Raw genomic sequence first — 21,594 nt, forward strand, 5'->3', positions numbered from 1 at the left:
TTCAAAATATGCCATTTTCCCCGGGACAAACAACAGTGTTAACGATCATATTACTTTCTGCTTTTTTACACATACAGACACACACACACACACACACATATATATATATATATATATATATATATATATATATATATATATATAAGGGGGACGTGTCTAGAGGTAGTGCACTAGACTACTAATCCGGAAGTCTCTAGTTCGAATCCAGGTTCAAGTCAGTAGAACATCCTGGCTCTGATGGGTACCTAACTCGCGTTAGGGAAAGTAAAGGTGGCTCTACTTCATCTGCCCCATGTGTCATGTATATATATATATATATATATATATATATATATATATATATATATATATATATATATATATATATATATATATATATATATATATATATATATATATATATATATATATATATATATATATATATATAGTGAAATGTGGTGTTATGACACTAAAATTTTCATACAGACTTTGAAAATGTGACATTATGGACTTGCGACAATCAGTATTTTTTTTCTAAAGTTGAAATCAACTCCAGCACGCCGTTGCCGATTGCTGCAACTTAAACTGAGTCGGTTGTCATTTGGGGGGGGGGGGGTCAAAGTAGTGTCCTAGCCCACCCCCTCACCCAATACCCCACGCACTAAGCCACTGTGTATACGTAAGCGGAACGTAATGCGATCGCCATGAACACCCCCCCCCCCCCCCTTGATCTCTCCTCTGATGTGTCGGATATTACTTGACTGCGACATTCTTGTCTTGCTGCAGGTGAAAAGAATCCCGGGAATGTCCTCCCTCCCCCCCCCCCTCCTCCCTCCCTCCCTCCCCCACACATATGACAGGCCATTAACCCTGACAGACCAAACACTGACATCGCCGTGACGTCAGAGTGGTGGCCAGGACTTCGTTAGTGAACAAACACTAACTGGCATTAGACACAGCGCGCGATGGACCTGTCTTCTTCTTAGGATGGGGAGGGGGGAGAGTTTAAACAGTTAGTGTTTGTGTGACGAAGACATTTGGTCGAAACGTCGTTTATGTTCAGGTGGTTAATGCAAGTTATAGTCGTCTTTATTATCCTTCTCCTTTCCCCTTTCCAATTTATGCCAGATACTCATTAGAACTGAATCGTTTTTACTATCTGCCTCTCTCTCCCCCCCCCCTTCCAATTAATGGGAGATATTCATTACATTTTGGTCGTCTTTACTATACGTCTCTCCCCTCTACCCAATTCATGCCAGAAACACATTAGAGCTGCGTCTTTACTGCGCCTCTCCCCCCCCCCAACCCAATGTATGCCATATACACATTAGAACTTGGTCGTCTTTACTAACCGCCTCCCCCCCCCCCCAATGTATGCCAGATACTCATTAGAGCTGCGTCTTTACTATCTGCTTCTCCCCCCCCCCAACCCACCCACCCCCCTTACGATTTATGCCAGATACTGAGTACAGCTAGGTTGACTCGTGATGGTTGAAAGGACAAGTCATGCCGCCTTGTTCATCTAGCAAAATAAACAAGCCAATCGTTTCAGATAAAGCTCTAATTTTGTGAGATCGATTGATAAAACCAGTCGTATACATATTTGACGCTTTATGTTAGGATGGAGAGGGAAGGGGGGTGCAGTGGTGCACACCACACCAGTTGACACCATTAAGGGTGACACCAAACACACCCAAAAACAATTTTGGATCGGATAGACGTTGCGTTTCAGCTTGAATAATAGCTATTTATTTGATCATCGTTATATGAACAAATTTGTAACATTATATATTAAAGGGGGGGGGGGAGTTAGCATATTCAATTAAAGAAAACACACATCTACTCCTGTCTAGTAATGCCATAACATGTAAATGAAACAAAAAAATTTAATTACTAACACCTTAATTTGTTTCAACATAGCAGCAGTCAAGAATGCTGTGTTTAAACACACACACAATGTCAGTTAAGTGTGACGCCGTTATAAGATCTATGTGACATTATTTTATCAGTTTTTGAAATCTCTTAACGCCTGCGTCTTACATTTCCGTAACCTAAATAAGACGAGTTTTAGATTAAAAACGCCGTACGCTCCAATTCGCGCGGACAAAACCATCTTCAAAACAAGACAATGGGAAAATTTTTGTTGTGTTTTTTTTTTTTCAAAAGGTCGCCGCAATTACCATACTCTCCCGACTAACCTTTTTTTTTTTTTTTGCGTTTCCTAGCAGTATAAAATTGCGACTGTCATGCACGCATGGGGAGAGGGTGAAAATCCCTGCTGTTAAAAGTGATTAGTGCGAGTATCACTAAATTCTACTGGGAGTGTGGGGCGATGTTTGTTTAGAGATTTACAGACGTGAAGTGGAGATATCTTGTGCAGTATTGTAGTTAAGTCTCAGTCTTGAAAGCTCAGCGGGAAGGGAGGGGGAGGGGGGTAAAATTTAAAATGTCCGAAGTCAAATGTAGATTTAAATCAACCTCTTTTTATGTCGCTACCCAGAACTCATGGAGCCCCCCCCCCCCCCCCCCGAAGAGATGCCTGGAAGAAACTCTGGGAGCCGTAGGTTCAGAGGCAAGTGCCTATCCCCCCCCCCCCCACCCCTCTCCGTTACCTAACTAAATAGAAAATATAATAAAACGAAAAAAGAAAATATTTTTTAACCTTTGTCTAAACCTGCCATAGAAGTTTCAAGCCCCACCACACCACACAACACACACACCCTCACGCCACGCCCTCCACCACACCACACACACACCCTCACGCCACGCCCTCCACCACACCACACACACACCCTCACCCCACGCCCCAACCCCCACCCACCCCTCGCCCACCCCACTCCGAACGAAATGAGTTCGGGTGTCACGCAAATTTTTCTAGAGCGCCCGTGTCACGTTGAAGTCATGCTTACCCCCATGTCTCAATAAAACTGTTGTTGAGCGACTCTACAGCTGTTCTCATCCTAACGGAGTGGCCGAGCTGTAGAGAGCTGGACTGCTAACCCGTAAGTTTCGATTTCGAATCCGGGTTCAAGTCAGTAGACCGTCCCTGAGTCCACCCAACTCTGATGGGTACCTAACTCACGTTAGGGAAAGTAAATGCGGCTGGGCATAGTGCTGACCACACTATCTCTTCATATGCCGAGGTCACAGAAACAAAGGAACTCTACTTCACTTGCCCCGTAGACCGTCAGGTTTGAAAAGGGAACTCATCCTAACCCTCGCCGAACAGCTTACCCTAACTCTCTACCCAGCCCTAACCAGCGTCAAACGCAGACTCATTAATTCATCAACGTTTTCCTTTTTTGCCCAAGACAGATGGGGCCGCCAGAGAAAACTCCCTCCACTTTTGTCAGTCTCCGGCAATTTTCCTGGCAGTCCCTCATGACAGTTCTGCCTCTGCCAGCTGCTTCCTGTTAGTCCCCCATGACAGTCCTGCCTCTGTCAGCTGCTTCCTGTTAGTCCCCCATGACAGTCCTACCTCTGCCAGCTGCTTCCTGACAGTCCCCCATGACAGTCCTGCCTCTGTCAGCTGCTTCCTGTCAGTCCCCCATGACAGTCCTGCCTCTGTCAGCTGCTTCCTGTCAGTCCCCCATGACAGTCCTGCCTCTGTCAGCTGCTTCCAGTCAGTCCCCCATGACAGTCCTGCCTCTGCCAGCTGCTTCCCCGTTGTGCGCATCCACATCTCATTTGGCCTTCCATTCTTTCTTTTTCTTTGAGGCGTCCAGTTTAGCGCCATTCCTGCGATGTCATCTGGATTCATTTTAAGACTTACGCCATTTTCTTACTTTTTTTTTGTTATTTGGGAAACTGCTTCCATTTTCCATCTCTCCTAGTATATCATTGGAAATAGCGTTAAGCCAGAGAATGCCTTTTATCCTTCGCAAGCACCAAGTTTGGCAAGAGTGCAGTGATCTGCTGAGGGTGGTTGTAATCAGTATCCCCTCTAAGCTCCGCGGCTGCGCGATTGTGCGGCCGCGCAGTAGTTTTGAACCTTCCGCGCAGTCATTTTCTAGAATAAGATTTTTAGAACACCGCGCACTCAAAATACAGTTGCACGCTAGTATTTTCCCCTTAGAGTGAATATTGGTTGTAATACTTACCAAGCAACTTAACTACCCATTCGTTATTGTATTGCTTTGTCGGATATCAAACAAGTGCCATTTTTTATATATAATCGGCTACAGGACATTACCCCCCCCGGACATTCCCCCCCCCCCGGACATTCCCCCCCCCCCCCCGGACATTCCCCCCCCCCCCGGACATCCCCCCGTATTTTACCCCCGGAGCAAATACCCCCTGTCAATTACCCCCCTGGGGGATTACTCCCCACCCCCATCCACCCCGATCCACCAAGATAGAATCCTGATTCTAACTCCAACTCTATACCTATATATTACCTTAATCCTAACAAAGACGAAAAACCTATGAATTCAACTCACCCTAAAATTAACCCAAAACCAACTCTAGACATTGATTTAAGCGTAACCCTGATCCTAACACTGACCCTAGCCCTAACCCTAAAGCTAACCCTAGCCTTAGCCCTGACCATAGCCCTAGCCCTGGCCCTGACCCTAGCCCTAACCCTAAAGCTAACCCTAGCCTTAGCCCTGACCATAGCCCTAGCCCTGGCCCTAGCCCTAACACTAACCCTAACCCTAACCCTAGACCTAGCCCAAACTCAAACCCTGGCTCTAACCCTAGCAGAACCTTAAGCTACGCTAACGGGGGGGGGGGGGGGGTAATGTACTACTGGGTTAGGGGGGGGGGGGTAATTGACAGGGGGTAATTACTTCGAAGGGGGGGGAGTAATTACGAGGGGGAAACGTCCGGCGGTAATTGACGGGGGGTAATGCCCTGTTCCCATATATATAATCTTGTCTTTCCAACAGCCCTAAAACAAATTTCATGTACGGCGTCCATCCCGAAATACTTAACTACACCCCCACACCTGTCTGCGTCATAAGTGCCATGGCGGTATCTTGTAATGTAAGACAACCCCCGCAATTACCTCCCTTCGGCCGTTTTTATTTATTCGCAACCCTAGGTAATTGTTCCCCCTTGGCGCGTCATCATTGTTCACGTGATCCAACAGGTGCTATTGTTACAGTAAACAAACACACCTGGAAGTCAAGAGTCGCTTTAATCTCGCCAGATAAAAAAAATAGTGTCTGGCTCAAGTGGGTTTTTTTTTTACCAGCGGCGCGATGTGGGCAGGGTTGCCACATTGAAAAAATCGTTGCCAAAAGAATAAGATAGATTTGTTTTTGTTAAATCCTTAATACTCAAAGACAATTTCAAATACTTTTATTTAGAGGCCTAGCAAGGGCGGGTCGGAGGATGCGGGCCACACCGGGTGACACCATTTGGGGGGGGGGGGGGTGACACCAAGTCAAAAAATTGCAAGATGTACAGAAAAATGCTTTTTGCCAGTTACATTAATAATTAATTAATGTTAGTATTTTAAGTACAATGCGATAATTATTACTAGGGGGTGGGGTGACAATTTGACATAACTAGGCTAGCTGTAACAATGCCACATCCAACTGTATTATTAACAAAATACAGAAAAATATCGTTACTATTAAGTCTGCAGTGATTAAACCTTATAAGCATACATGTACGCGTGTGTGGCATATATTTAAAGCATAGGTTTATGTAGGCCTATACACTTACAAATAAACACACAATCACACACACACAATCACACACACACACACACATATATATATATATATATATATATATATATATATATATATATATATATATATATATATATGTATATATATATGTATATATATATATATATATATGTATATATATATGTATATATATATATATATATGTATATATATATATATATATGTATATATATATATATATATATATATATATATATATATATATATATATATATATATATATATATATATATATATATATATATATATATATATACTAATCCGGAGGTCGACACCACGAGGTGCCGCACAGGGTGACACCCGACTTAGCGACGCCACTGTGTCAGAACACTCTTTTGTTGTAGTGCAGAGTGAACTATATTTCTATTATATTTTATGCGTGTCCCCGAGTAGGAATCCAAAATTTCTTTTACAGAATAACTAATGAAACATCATACAATTTTGAAAGCGATCATTCATATACCATAAATTTCCCTGTACTCATTAATGTCTAAATACTTTCAATACAGCTCAAATTTAAATATATTTTTACAAAATTAAACAACATAACTGTCTGTTTCCAAAACCTTATTATATTGTAAGATAAATATTTTAATATTTTTTTTCCAACTGACAAAATTTGCTAATTAAACCATGCCCTTGTTCAATGTGTTCGTTTGTGTACTTTAAGTATAAAGTTATATCCCTTTTTTCTTTTTTTTTCTTTTATTGGTAGGAGAATTTATAACTAAAAAACCCTAAATTGCTGCAAAATTTAATCTTTCGCTGTTTAATTTTATTAATTGCCCTTTTGTCAATCCTACCAACCCGTTAGGCATTTTATCTTATTTATCCACACACATACACACACACACATTATATATACGTATATCAGTGGCGTAGGCAATGCGGTTAGGGGGATTATAACCCCCTCCCATGGACCCATATATATATATATATATATATATATATATATATATATATATATATATATATATATATATATACTTTGTTATGGGGGGGGGGTGACACACAGGTGACACCCGACCTAACGACGCCACTGCTATTATTTACGTTAGCTAACTTATAACTTTCTAGGAGAGAAAACCCCAAAATCAAACAAAAAGGATACGGGAGCAAATCCAGGAAGAAAAGCTGGCTGAAATCGAAGTCACCGAGCCATATGGCACATAACATGTTGCAGTGGTGTAGGCAGGTGAGTTAGAGGGGGTTAACCCCCCCCCCCCCCCCCATGAGACGATCCTGGCTACGCCACTGACATGTTGACACGTAACTTAAATGTGTTGGAGGGAATTCCCTCAAACGTTTCAATTAAGAACGAAGAAGAAGACAGAAGATCATCTTTAAAAAAAACATTTTTTAAAATAATTTTAAGACCAAGAGGTACTCACCTTTGAGCCGGTCAGCAGTAGCCCAGTGATGCACGTGAGGATCCAAAGCTTGAAATGTGTGCTCACCCAGTGCCGTTGGATCATGTTTGTCCTTGTTCACTCTCTTGAGTTTTTTGTTTCTTTGTTTTTAAGTTGTAGTTTTATAACATCCACGGAAGACCTAACCTGAAGATAAAGTATGAACTTCAGTCAAAAACAACTCAAACTCAAGGCGCTATAATATGTATATTAATTATACAACGGAGCGCTGTGGTCAGAAGGTAGAGTTGGCAACAGCTAACTCGAAAGTTTCGAGTTTGAATCGCGGGTTCAAGTTTGCAATACTTCCCCCTGAGTCCACCCAGCTCTTGTGGATACTCAACTCTCGCTAGATAAATTATTGCGTGTCCAAGACAATAAAACAAATAAACTCGAATTAATGTGCACTATGTGTCTTAGGCAAGAAAATAAAAAGATTATGGTGATCAAACATGTAATGTAAAACATAATATGTAAAAAAACACATATTTTGTTTTTTTTTTAATATTTACTAATCCCTTTTATCATTCCATCAGGTAAGAAAAAAAGATTTTATCGCATTATATTTTTTTAAAGATTTTTTTTAAAGAGTTACATCCCTTGAAGGATTTCTTTCCCCTGAGGGTGATCTAAAGCACGCAACGAACTGGATATTAACATTGTTTGGACTAGACACGAAGACATTAAACGGATAAACTAAAAAGTTTGACTTTTTTGTGTACGGGTTTCTTCTCGTTGCCTCATCTATTTTTTACCCAGTAGTATAAAATTTTATCGTTATTCAGTCCCCTTACTTGGTCATTTGACAAGAAATAATGTTTCAGTAAATCCTCTACAATTGAAATAATTCAAATGTTATCCTAATACAGTTTCGATACGAACACCGATACAACATTGACACACCTATGATAAATATCTATGAAATGCCTTTGATATATAACACTGTTTTATACTATCTAGCACTGGACGAACTGTGTTATTCTACTCATCGTTACAAAAATTACACATCATCACTGTATATTTATGAGATTTTTAAAATGAAAGACACCCTCCCCCTCATGTTTAGAGGGGGGGGGGGGATAGCAGAACTGGGTGTCGCTGTTTCATGACAGTGAATGTGTTAGACGGTGCGTCCAGAGTTGCTTTTTTTTAAATCCAAGATATTTATGTCAAAAGAGTTTGTTCCCGGGGGGTTATGGAAGATATGTGGAGGGGGGGGGGGGTATCGAGAAGGTTATGGAAGGTTTGTGGTGAATGTAGGGACTATGAGCAGGGGTTGGGGTCAAGGTATTTTATCAAGGGGGGGTATGTCCAGGGGTTTTATGGAAGAAATGTACTGTAAAAGTAAAGATACCTCTTAAGACTTCGCGAGCTATTGGGCAGTTCAAGTAGAGTTCATGTGTATCTGGAAATTGGAATATGAAGGGATAATGTGTTCAGCTCTGTCTTTACTTTCCCTAACGTGAGTTAGGTACCCATCAGAGCTGGGTGGACTCAGGGACGTTCTACTGACTTGAACCAGGATTCAAGCTCGAGACTTTCGGGTTAGCAGACAAGGGCTCTACAGCAAGGATATGTCGTGCCATTGTTATGTACAGTGAGAGGGGGGTGGTGGGTAGGCTTATATCCAGGGGCTATTTTGCAGGGGGTCGGATCAAGATTATTTTTCATGGGTGAGGGGAGGGGGGTGTGGAATATATGTAGAGTGTATGTCCGGGAGGGTTATGGAATGTATGTGGTGTAAGTCTATGGGGCTTATAACTATGTGGTTTATGTGAAGTTTTCTGTCCAGCGTTTATATCCTAGGGTTGTTCTGGGTTTTTGTCAAGGGTTTACATCCAGGGGCTTTATGTCCAATCGTTTAAGCCCGCCTACACAATCCCCAAAAAGTCGAAGTGGCCGCACGTTTTCTTAATCATGTACGTGATAAGATTAATAAATTTAGTTACCTTTAAATCAATTAGATTAGATATTTTAAAATTTTGGAATCTTAGCTGAAATATTCGGACACATCGAACTTTGAAAATTTGATAAAAAGAGGATTTATATTTTGTTTTACTCTTTACCTAGTGACAAGAGTTGAAGTTGATTGTAGTTCAAGCCGGTGTTTTCTTCTACTTATCCCCATACTGAGCGCTAGATTACTAACCCGATAGGTTCGAGTTCGAATCCCGGTTCAAGTTAGTGGAACGTCCCTGATTCCACCCAACTCTGATGATAAAGTAAAGGCGGCTGACCACATTATCCCTTTATATCCCGAGGTCAAGAAACATATGAACTCCACTTCATCTGCCCAATGGATCATTAGGTCTAAAGAGGAATCTTTACTTTTTTATCTTCATACTGGCCATAAGGTGTTGTGGTCGACTATTATTCACAGCACACTGACCAAAGCACACAAGAACACGTCACTCCCACTGGTAGTTTCTAGCGTGTTTATTCCTCTTGTTTACACACTCGCAATCCGCATTCCACTCTCTAGTACTATCAGCTGTCAATAATCTCCACCCACTACTTAACCACCTACACTCCCTCCTCACAACCGTTCACACACCTTCTTATATCCGCATTCGACATTGTGATCACAACACATAACCACACCGGGGTTACCTCAACTCACACATGCACCATCCCCTAAGTTATACACAATTCTTGCCTATACTAGCCTAACCTACAAATGACCCGAAACAACAAGCTATTCAAAAAGTCTCCATGTTTTCATGTTGCCTCTGTGTACTCGAAAAATCTCAGGTCCGAATCATAAGAAACGTCATTGAGTCCACCCAGCTCTGGTGGGTACCTTACTCAGTGGCGTAGCGAGGTCGGGTGTCACCCGGCGCGGCACTTAATGGTGTCACCCCTAAGAGACGTAGCGACCCTTCCCGGGGACAAACTTTCAAATTTTCGATTTCCACCCCCCCAAACTTTCGATTTGCACCCCCCCCCCTCAAGTTTTCGATTTCCAACCCCCCTCAAACTTTCGATTTCCACCACCCCCCCCCTCAAACTTTCGATTTTGCACCCCCTCAAGTTTTCGATTCCCCCCCCTCAAGTTTTTCTCTATATATTTTGCTATTTTTTGCCTTGGTGTCACCCCCCCCCCTAAATGGTGTCACCCGGTGCGGCGGTCCGCACCCTCCGCCCCCCCCCCTCGCTACGCCTCTGACCTTACTCATGTTGTGGAAAGTAAAAGGCGGCTGGGCATAGTGCTGACCACACTATCCTTTGATATGCCGAGGTCACAGAAGCAGAAGAACTCTACTACACTTGCCCCCATGGAATCAGTGTTTCTTCCAGACTTTTTTTTCTCTCTGGGTTAGGGCTAGGACACTGGTTAAAGTGTATATTTTTTATATAAATTATATTCCGTTCGCGGGGCGGTAGGAGTTCCCCCCCCCCTCCCCCAAGAGATGCTGGAAGAAACTCCGCATGGAACGTAAGGTTCCAATAGGGATCTGTATACCATTGGAACATTAGGGAACTGTATACCATTAAACATTAGGGAACTGTATACCATTGGAACATTAGGGAACTGTATACCATTAAATATTAGGGAACTGTATACCATTGCCACATTGAACTCAAGCTCCACCTAACTATGTCTATAAGAGCTCTTCAGCTTTTTAACTTTTTAACTCCACACGATGAGGGCCATTGTTTCACGTCAATGACTTCAATCGCCAACGCGATAGTCCCCCTTTGGTCTGATAGTATTTAACTTCAAAGATAACCGTCTTTCATTTATAAAAAAAAAAAATTAAGAGTTATTTTCTCCTTCCGCGTCTCCTCAGATAAAGACAAAAATAAAATTCACAGAGGTTTATCTCTCCAGGTTTAAGGTAAAGGTTAATAAGGTGGTTTCCAAACTGGGTCTCCGATGTGACACAATTGTACAACTTTTGTGTCACGTTTCGCAGGTGCTAGAAAATAAAAATAAAAGTCCGCACTCTTCCTCATACACGTTCACCCCCCCCCCTCCCTGTACGTAATAGACAAAGATATGTTATAAGGAAAATATATACGAAACAAAAGTTTCAGGTTCCATCTTTCCTCCGGGGAAAAATAATTCTGAAAGCAATACCTGATTGCAAGATTTTAGCAAGTGTGCAATTGAGAGCCCAAATTGGGTTATTGTGACGTTTAGTCCATAAAGTCAATGAACAATCTCATAGTTTTCAAAAGTTACTTCACAAGTGGACTAAATTTTTTCTAAGTTTTTCTTTCAATAGCAGAGTGTGTACTACAGCCTACCTCTACATACAGACCTTTTCTTCGCTGTATACATTTTTTTTTCTGACAAAAAAAAATTGAAGTTCGTTTTCGAACCTGAAGACCCCCCGAGGGCAAGTGAAGTAGAGTTCACCTGTTTATGTGACCTCGGCAGATGAAAGGATAGTATGTTCAGTCCTATGCCTAGCCGCCTTTACTTTCCCTAAAGTACGTAAGGCCCTATCAGATATGGGTGGACTCGGAGACGTCATACGGATTCGAACCCGGGATCCGAACTTGCAACTAGCGCTCTACCCCTCGGCAACGTAGTCACCCAGTGGCGTAGCGAGGTCGGGTGTCAACCGGTGCTGCACTTAATGGTGTCACCCACCCAGAGGCGCAGCGACCCTTCCCGGGGACACATTTTCGATTTGCACCCCCCCCCCCCTCAAACTTTCGATTTGCACCCACTCCCCTCAAAGTTTTCTCTATATATCACCCCCCTAAATGGTGTCACCCGGTGCGGTCCGCACCCCCCCCCCCCCCACCCCTCGCTACGCCTCTGCCGTCACCTAAACTCTTATTTGGCCTCATTTTTTGTCGTTTCTACAAGTACTGCCCTCCTGACCCCCTCCATATCCACTCCTACCTCCCCCCCCCCCCACACACACACACACACACGCATAAACTCATTATCAGTCCGTTATCCTCAACTCCCGCCCTGTTTACAGTAAGCAAAAAAAAACCGACCAGCATTAGCACTATAAACATGACAGCGATTCACCAACTCGAGTTTTTTTTCTTCTAAATGTGTACTTTTCGATTAAGTCCGTACGGCTTGTGGAGAAAAAAAAAGTCCCGTCTAACTTAAACGCACTGATAAATCAAATGGCGTAGGGTTACATCGGCTCGTGACTTTACGAGCGCGGATGTTGACTTGGAGCTTTTGCTGGGAACAATGGTGGGTAAGCTGAGGGCTTTTTACGAGAAGTCTAGCGGGACTCGCTACTTCTTGAGGGGACAACGGTGGTCTTTAAAAGGGTCTAGACTGGGTCTTATGGGAAGTCTAGAAGACATAGCCTCGCTGGAATATTGCAGCACAATAGTTATAGGCTCTACATCTAACTCTCTCTCTCTCTCTCTCTCTCTCTCTCTCTCATCTCTCTCTCTCATCTCTCTCGCACTATCTCCCCCCCCCCACACACACATACCTTTAAGGAGTGTTACGAAATAGAACAGATCCACGAAAGTATACTTTCAAAACAATTTTGAGCTAGTTTTTTTTTTAGTAAGGGAGAGGTGTGACAACAACCTGAAAATGCAAAAATGGTTGGGTGATATCTTCAGTTACCGCAGCGGGTGATAATCCCCCCCTCCCCCAGTGACGCGGGTGATACATCCCCCCTCCCCCAGTGACGCGGGTGATACATCCCCCCTCCCCCAGTGACGCGGGTGATACATCCCCCCTCCCCCAGTGACGCGGGTGATACATCCCCCCTCCCCCAGTGACGCGGGTGATACATCCCCCCTCCCCCAGTGACGCGGGTGATACATCCCCCCTCCCCCAGTGACGCGGGTGATACATCCCCCCTCCCCCAGTGACGCGGGTGATACATCCCCCCTCCCCCAGTGACGCGGGTGATACATCCCCCCCTCCCCCAGTGACGCGGGTGATACATCCCCCCTCCCCCAGTGACGCGGGTGATACATCCCCCCTCCCCCAGTGACGCGGGTGATACATCCCCCCTCCCCCAGTGACGCGGGTGATACATCCCCCCTCCCCCAGTGACGCGGGTGATACATCCCCCCTCCCCCAGTGACGCGGGTGATACATCCCCCCCTCCCCCAGTGACGCGGGTGATACATCCCCCCCTCCCCCAGTGACGCGGGTGATACATCCCCCCTCCCCCAGTGACGCGGGTGATACAACCCCCCCTCCCCCAGTGACGCGGGTGATACATCCCCCCCTCCCCCAGTGACGCGGGTGATACATCCCCCCCCTCCCCCAGTGACGCGGGTGATACATCCCCCCTCCCCCAGTGACGCGGGTGATACATCCCCCCCCCTCCCCCAGTTACGCGGGTGATACATCCCCCCTCCCCCAGTGACGCGGGTGATACATCCCCCCCTCCCCCAGTGACGCGGGTGATACATCCCCCCTCCCCCAGTGACGCGGGTGATACATCCCCCCCTCCGCCAGTGACGCGGGTGATACATCCCCCCCTCCCCCAGTGACGCGGGTGATACATCCCCCCCTCCGCCAGTGACGCGGGTGATACATCCCCCCCTCCCCCAGTGACGCGGGTGATACATCCCCCCCTCCCACAGTGATCGCACTCAACCAGACATTTTGGTTGAATAGCTCCTTTTATAACCTACTTCTGTATAAAATTGCAATGTATACTTTATAAGTTTTTTTTATAGTTTGATACAGAGGATGTAAACTCAGCATAATAATATTTCTATTTGATCAATATTTTTCCATTTCGGACAAGTCTGGCCTTATTTCTCGTTAAAAGAGCCAGATGTATTTTCCCCAAGAGCCGCGAGTGGCTCCGGGCCCACATATTGCTGACCTTCCCCCCGCGCAGATCCTGAGGTGTGATAAGAACGGAAGTGGGGACTGACCTTGCCTGCGGTCCAGGCTGACCTATGCACACCACGTTAGCCACTACTATAGTAGTGATGTGTGAGCAAGGGAGGGGGGGGGTAATATCTCTTTCTGACTGGATTTTTTTTTTCTTCTTTTAATTCTTACAGAAAGAAATGCACAAAGACAAATAGATGAATATCTGAAGTTCTATATCTGACGAAGACCTTCTGTCAAAACAACAACTACTGGGTTAAATTGTGGTATTTCATAATACATGATCTTTTTCTTAAATAACCACATATATATAAAAACCTTCTGTTTAAGTCAAACTGTAACGCATACATACACAAACACGCATACGTACATACATACATATACAACATCTCAAAAGCACACACACTAACACACATGCACAAACACACGTTCATAACGCCAAATGAGCCCTGCCCACCACAACTATAATAAAAAAAGAAACAAGATGTCTCCCGTTTTTACGCGGCAACATAAAGCCATCTGAGACTAGAGCCAGACATTTAGATGTGTTCACTGGGATACATAGACTGGGTATCTGGTACATGGTCTCAGCTAGCGACCTCTGGTGGCTGAAAATCACACGGTCGTACAAAGCAGGGAGTCATATATGGTGACGTCACGTGAGTGTACTGGTGACCTGACCTGGTGACATGTGGATTTACAGGTGCTCTCACCTGGTGAACGTACGTGGGTGACCTCAACTGGTGACCTCACGTGGGTCTACTGGTGACCTCAACTGGTGACCTCACGTGGGTCTACTGGTGACCTCACGTGGGTCTACTTGTGACCTCAACTGGTGACCTCACGTGGGTCTACTGGTGACCTCACCTGGTGACCTCACGTGGGTCTACTGGTGACCTCACCTGGTGACCTCGTCCTGGTGACCTCACCTGGTGACCTCAACTGGTGACCTCAACTGGTGACCTCACGTGGGTCTACTGGTGACCTCACCTGGTGACCTCGTCCTGGTGACCTCACCTGGTGACCTCAACTGGTGACAACTGATGACCTCAACTGATGACCTCAACTGATGACCTCACGTGGGTCTACTGGTGACCTCAACTGGTGACCGTACGTGAGTCTATTGGTGACCGTACGTGGGTCTATTGGTGACCTCACGTGGGTCTACCGGTGACCTCAACTGGTGACCTTACGTGGGTCTACTGGTGACCTCACGTGGGTCTACTGGTGACCTGGTGACCTCACCTGGGTCTACTGTTTACCCTAACTGGTGACCTAACGTGGGTCTACTGGTGACCTTATGTGGATCTACTGGTGACCTCACGTCTACATAATCGATAGAGCCAAAGTTTGCCCTAATGTACTATCCTCACCTAGGTAAGTCAAAAGAAATAAGCATCGAGAACCATCGACTCAATAGACCCCAGTCCTATCCCGGTGTAGCTTGGTGTGGTGACTTGAAGGAAACCAGTTTGAGAAGCATTGCGTTAGGGACATTTTAGGTTAATGTTGAACCATGTTTTAAGCTAATCTGGTTACATAAAGCAACATACTTTGAGAACCGTTGTCTTAAGGTTAGTCCTACACTGGTGTGGGTTAATTTGGGGAAATAAAGGAAACACTTTGAGAACCGTTGTCTTAAAATTAGTCCTACACTGATGTGGGTTAATCTGATCACTGGTAACGTAAGGAAACAAACTTTGAGAACCATTGTCTTAAGGTTAGTCCTACACTGTTGTAGGCTAAACTGACGACTTGAAGAAACACACTTTGAAAACCGTTGTCTTAAGGTTAGCCCTACACTATTGTGGGTTAATCTTATCATTGGTAATGTAAAGAAACAAACTTTGAGAACCGTTGTCTTAAGGTTAGTCCTACACTGTTGTGGGTTAATCCGGTGACGGCAAATCAGCGTTGCGGCCCCACAGTCAAGCGTTGAGAACAACGTGTAGACAGGCGGTACGTGAGACACGGGGGTTGACGGAAGCCAGCTGGGACTGGGGGGCGAGGCGGAGGGGGGGGGGTCAGACCCGGGGGGGGGGGGGTGATGCGTCTGAAATTGCATGGAAAATTAAAAAAACAGGATGTAGCGGAGATTATGAAAGGGTGTGTAAATGCGTCAAGGGGGGTGGGGGGTATGAAAATAAGCAACGGTGAAGATGACATAAGACAGCATGGGGAGGGGGGGTGAGAGGGTGACAACGGGAGTCAGCAGGATGGGGGGGGTGAGGAGCCCAGTGACGTAGTTCACCATGGGTGGGGGGGGGGAGAGGAAAATTGTAAATCCAGTCTTATACCGCGTTTACACTTGCGACATGTATACTAGACACGTCTAGAAAAAAAACTCACTTAGCGAAGTTTTTTTTTTTCCTAGAAATGTATAGTATACATGTTGCAAGTGTAAACGCGGTGTTACGGTACAAGTTTGTTGTGTTTGATTGTGTCCAAGTGACAATTTATCTTTACAAGATTTCCTTTGTGTACTCGGGATACAGTAGCGCATAAATCATCTACATCTGGCTCTGCAAGAAAAAAACTTTGTCAACATACCCGACCACAATTGATATTTGCTCCTATATTTTTGGCGTGTGTGGAAGGGGGGCAGGTAGAATGCTAACATTTATCAATTAATAAAATTAATAATGTCTTAAATTATTGTAGATAAAATTAATAATGTTTTAAAGTATTATTTAATTAATAAGTTTAGCCATACTGCAATGTTGAAATATTATTATAACTGCTTTACATTGAAATAAAATTGTTAGCTGCTTCAGTGTTATTAAATCATAACTATAAAGGGACACAACCTAGTATTCCCTTCCCAAAAGTTGCTATAAATAAAAAGAAATTAAAAACTAATAACATTTTTAAAAAACTTTGTTTATTATCTTATAACTTAAATGCATTAAAAAATTAGTATGTGCACAAGTTAATTTTTAATGAAATTTTAAACAATTGAACTGATATTTAATCCTAGTTTCAAAGGAAAAAACATTAACGGTATTTAATACTTAATTTGGTTACAAAAGAAAGTTTTACCTCCTAACTCCGTTCTGTTGATGTAGCGGGTCATGCACCTTCTTAGAAACTAATTTTCAACTATTTCAAAGTCAGTAATATACAAAAGTTTATCAAGGTCATATTTTTAGGGATTATTTCTAAAGATGGTCTTGCAGGGTTGATGAAAAAAATGACTTAACATGTCTCTCAACTAGCAAATATCCAGAGCTATTCAAATGAGCATGGAAAAAGCAATTATAACCGACACCAACAGTGAGGGTTGCTCTCACTTCCTCTATTCCCTCTAAGACAACAGCCGGTGAGATGAGCTACTTGAGCCATTAAACTACTTGAGGCCACGGCTCAAGTAGTTTAATGGAACAAAATGGTCCCAACCTTTTAGAGTCAACAAAAAATAACCCTAGAACTACCCGAAGAAGAATGTTCAGACCATTATTCAACTGCAACAGCCTCGCCTGCAATGCAATTATCAAATCTATAGGACAACCAAACCTACTGCACATCAAGAGGACAACCAAACCTAAAGCACATCAAGAGGACAACCAAACCTACAGCACATTAAGAGGACAACCAAACCTACACTACATCAAGAGGACAATTAAACCTGCATCACATCAAGAGGACAACCAAACCTACAGAACATCAAGAGGACAACCAAACCTGTATCACATCAAGAGGACAACCAAACCTACAGAACATCAAGAGGACAACCAAACCTGCAGCACATCAAGAGGACAATCAAACCTGCATCACATCAAGAGGACAACCAAACCTACATCAAGTGGACAACCAAACCTACATCACATCAAGTGGACAACCAAACCTACAGCACATCAAGTGGACAACCAAACCTACATCACATCAAGAGGACAACCAAACCTACATCACATCAAGAGGACAATTAAACCTGCATCACATCAAGAGGACAATTAAACCTGCATCACATCAAGAGGACAATTAAACCTGCATCACATCAAGAGGACAACCAAACCTACATCACATCAAGAGGACAACCAAACCTACAGCACATCAAGAGGACAACCAAACCTACAGCACATCAAGAGGACAACCAAACCTACAGCACATCAAGAGGACAACCGAACCTGTATCACATCAAGAGGACAACCAAACCTGCATCACATCAAGAGGACAACCAAACTTCATCACATCAAGAGGACAACCAAACCTGCATCACTTCAAGAGGACAATCAAACCTGCATCTCACCAAACCTGCGAGGCCACATATTCAGATAACTCATCAGCAACCAACAAATTCTTTTACTAAACTATGGCAGAGCTGACACCTGATAGGCTACTTTTCCTCACAAGACTTCGACGTGACAGCAATGCATAATACAAATAGAATTCTCGGCCCATACACTTTATCTTTCTCCGTCTATCACAAGGATAGAATCAATGGCATCCTTAAGTGGGTTCAGAGGCGTAGCGAGGGCGGGGCGGAGGTGCGGCCACACCATATATGGGGTTGACACCGTGGAATAAAATAGCAAAATGTACAGAAGATAAATGCTTTTTGCCAGTTCCATTACTGATTAATTAAGGTAAACCACACAACCTGAGACAGACGAGGACAAACAACATCGACTAGATGCTGTTATTAAGGCAAACATCTGCAGATATTGCGCAGAAAGCACTTCTTCAAGATTGGAACAAATCAAGCATGAAGACAAGACACTCGCAACTTTAGAACACTGTCAAATATGCCGGGAAAAAAAGAAAACCACAAAAACCCTAAAAATTCATCATCCAACAAGACATCCAAGCACCAGTATATACAAATGTGGGACGAAGTAGTCTTGCGGTAGAGAGCTGGACTGCATACCCGTAAGTCTCGCGTTCGAATCTGAGTTCAAGTCAGTACACCGTTCCTGAGTCCACCCAACTCAGATGGGTACCAAACTCACGTTAGGGAGAGTAAAGGCGGCTGGGCATAGTGTTCACCACACTATCTCTTCATATGCCGAGGGCACAGAAACAAGTGAACTCTACTTTATTTGCCCCATAGACCGTCAGGTTTGAAAGGGAAACGTTACTTTTACTTTAAGACAAGACATGCAACAACCAGTATATACAAATGCCATTATCGCGATCTAGCGCATCCTCAATTAACAGATATGGATCTACATCTCAAGAATCTCCACACCAAAGACGAAACAATTATATCACAGGTCAGTATAGGACTGGAGCGAAAAAGAACCACCTCATCTTCGACCCAAACTAATCCAAAGAAAAACCATCAAACCCAAGTTTTTATACCCTTTGTTTACCAACTATTGCTTTTCCCTTTAAGTTGTGTCCCTTTATACTGAAAACATGTTAGACATTTTGTATTAAACACATAAGAAAATATAAATAAGTTATAAAATCGTATAAGTTGATTATGAAATAGATACACATTTAAAGCAACGAAATGTCATGTAAAAATTTATGAAATGAATTTTTTTTTAACGAAAAAAAAGGGTTTGTCTTTGTTTAAATTAATTTTAAAAAATTATTTAAAAATAATAAAAGGAACCAACTAGCCAAATATCATGATAAACTACACACATCAAACGCATACTACGAATGTGGGCACTGCGAATATAGCTACCAAAATTACAATAACAGATTTTAACACAAATAAAAACCACCATCATGAAAGGGTCGCTTGCAGATGGATCTATTTAACACTGGATTCGGACGATTCTCTAAAAATCAGCCGTGGATATTAAAACTATTTTAACACAAATAAAAACCGCCATCATGAAAGGGTCGCTTGAAGATGGATCTATTTAACACTCGATTCGGACGACTCTCTAAAAATCAGCCGTGGATATAGAAAGCTCAAGTACCTGACAACAAAATGAGTCAAACACCAAGTATCTTCCGCTTCAAATCACAGTTCTACTGGGGAAACACAAATATTCCTCTAACACGCATAACAGTAGCAAACAAGAATCTTCTCGTGATGTCATATGTTTATAATTTACAAATGATTACGCACTATACGCTTGTTAAAGAAAAACTATCAAGAAACACCTGGAGATGAGACCTGGAAGAAGATACCAAGAAGATTGGATACACCTGGGGACAGATGGAGAGACTAGCCCTGGAAAACTCTTGTCAGCGGCAATGTCTCAGGAGGGGCGACAAGCAAACCTAACCTAACCTAAAAGAAAAACTGACTCCATGTAGCTTTCGTACAGCTATTCTTTTAAATTGATGACAAATATTGGTAGGAAAGAATGAATTGAATGGATATAAGGAAAATATAAGGGAAAGAAAAAAAGATATTCAAACATTTAAGATTGATTTGCAAAACAAAACAAAAATTTAATTAAAAATAATTTTAAAATGAAGTATTTTGACCTTGAAATGAGATCGAGATTTAAGACACATCTCGCCGCTATATGGCTGGTAAGTAGGTCACCAACCAGTTATTTGGCTCATGCAGGTTTTATTGAGCCGTAGAACTGGTTGGTGACCTACTTACCAGCCCTATAGACCTCCCTGAGTCGGAATAAGTTAGAAATATGTATGACTGTGTGTGTGTGTGTGTGCGTGAGAGAGTGTGTGTATTTATACGTGTACACAACAGTGTTTCTTCCAGACTTTTTCTCCGGGAGGCACTTGAAATTTTCGGGTAGACTTTCTTCGGGGGGGGGGGGGGGGGCGGACACTGTTAAAAGTATATATTTTCTATATAAATTATATAAATTACATTTCGTTCGGGGGGGGGGGGGGGGACGGAAGAATTTTTTCCGAAGAGATGCCTGGAAGAAACTCTGGTACACAATAACTTGAGTATTTTCGCAGTTAGGTTTCCGAAATTTCAAACAGAAGTATTATATCCAATTATATCCCATTTGTCGTTTTCTATCAACTTTTGAGCGGTAACCGGTAAGCGGTAGCGGTGCTTACCCTACTTCCGGTTTTTTATCTAGATGGACGAAATTTCTTATATAATTATTAATTTATATGTTCAGGTTTCTATTAACTTTTTGAACAAATTCCGATTACCGGATGTGGTAATTCCGTGGTAATTCGATAACTCTAGTGCTGTTTCAGATATGTAGGTGGAATTTTGTATATAAGTTTAAGATCTCATTTTTTTTAATTGACCTCCATTATCAAGTGGTACTATTTTTCCTGTGTCTAAAATGCTGATACCTTGAGTGCTGTTTCATTTGGGGGGACGATACTTCTGGGCAGCTTTCATACACTGCGCCGCTTGAACCTAGCGGCTTTGCCTCAAAAAGTCTTCTTCTACTGTTCTCCACAAAGATTTTCAAGGCCAGCCCACTTTTGTTTTTCGAGTTCAAACCCACTGGCAGATTTGAACTCGAGACTTTGTTCGAATTTATAAACCATGAGCTTTTTGCCGACTCGACCACGCCACAATTAAGCGTTACGTGTCAACTGGTTATGCGCCATTGAGGCCATGGACTCCGATTTCATCCTGCTTTTCTTTTTGGATTTGCTTACATAGCCTTAGTCCAACCAAGAACAAACTACACGGCAGCAGTTGTTTAATTTTGGAGTTGTCTCTCCTAGAAGAGTGGCTGTCCCCAGCTAACGAGCCTCATCTGCCCGAGGGTTCGAACTCGAGACTTTTCGAGACCACGCCGACCCCTTAAGATTTCTTTCAAATTTTGAGAAATTTCCGGTTAACGGGAGGGGAACT

At 43.1% G+C, this 21,594-nt stretch overlaps 1 protein-coding gene across 2 annotated transcripts in view; it reads right to left on the bottom strand.

The window, feature by feature from the left end:
• Positions 1 to 21,594, bottom strand: part of LOC131941189 (A disintegrin and metalloproteinase with thrombospondin motifs 6-like) — a 69,885-nt gene that overhangs the window by 41,035 nt on the left and 7,256 nt on the right. For both annotated transcript variants that reach the window (XR_009386620.1, XM_059300207.1), the window contains exon 2: positions 7,076 to 7,240. Coding sequence is in view for 1 of the 2 variants with exons in the window: in XM_059300207.1 (XP_059156190.1) it covers positions 7,076 to 7,159 (84 nt within the window). In the remaining variant the exon portion in view is untranslated. The remainder of the gene's footprint in view (positions 1 to 7,075; positions 7,241 to 21,594) is intronic.

Source organism: Physella acuta, unplaced genomic scaffold (genome assembly GCF_028476545.2).
Source record: "Physella acuta isolate Inbredline_101_S28 unplaced genomic scaffold, ASM2847654v3 ptg000352l, whole genome shotgun sequence".
Taxonomy (NCBI): domain Eukaryota; kingdom Metazoa; phylum Mollusca; class Gastropoda; family Physidae; genus Physella; species Physella acuta.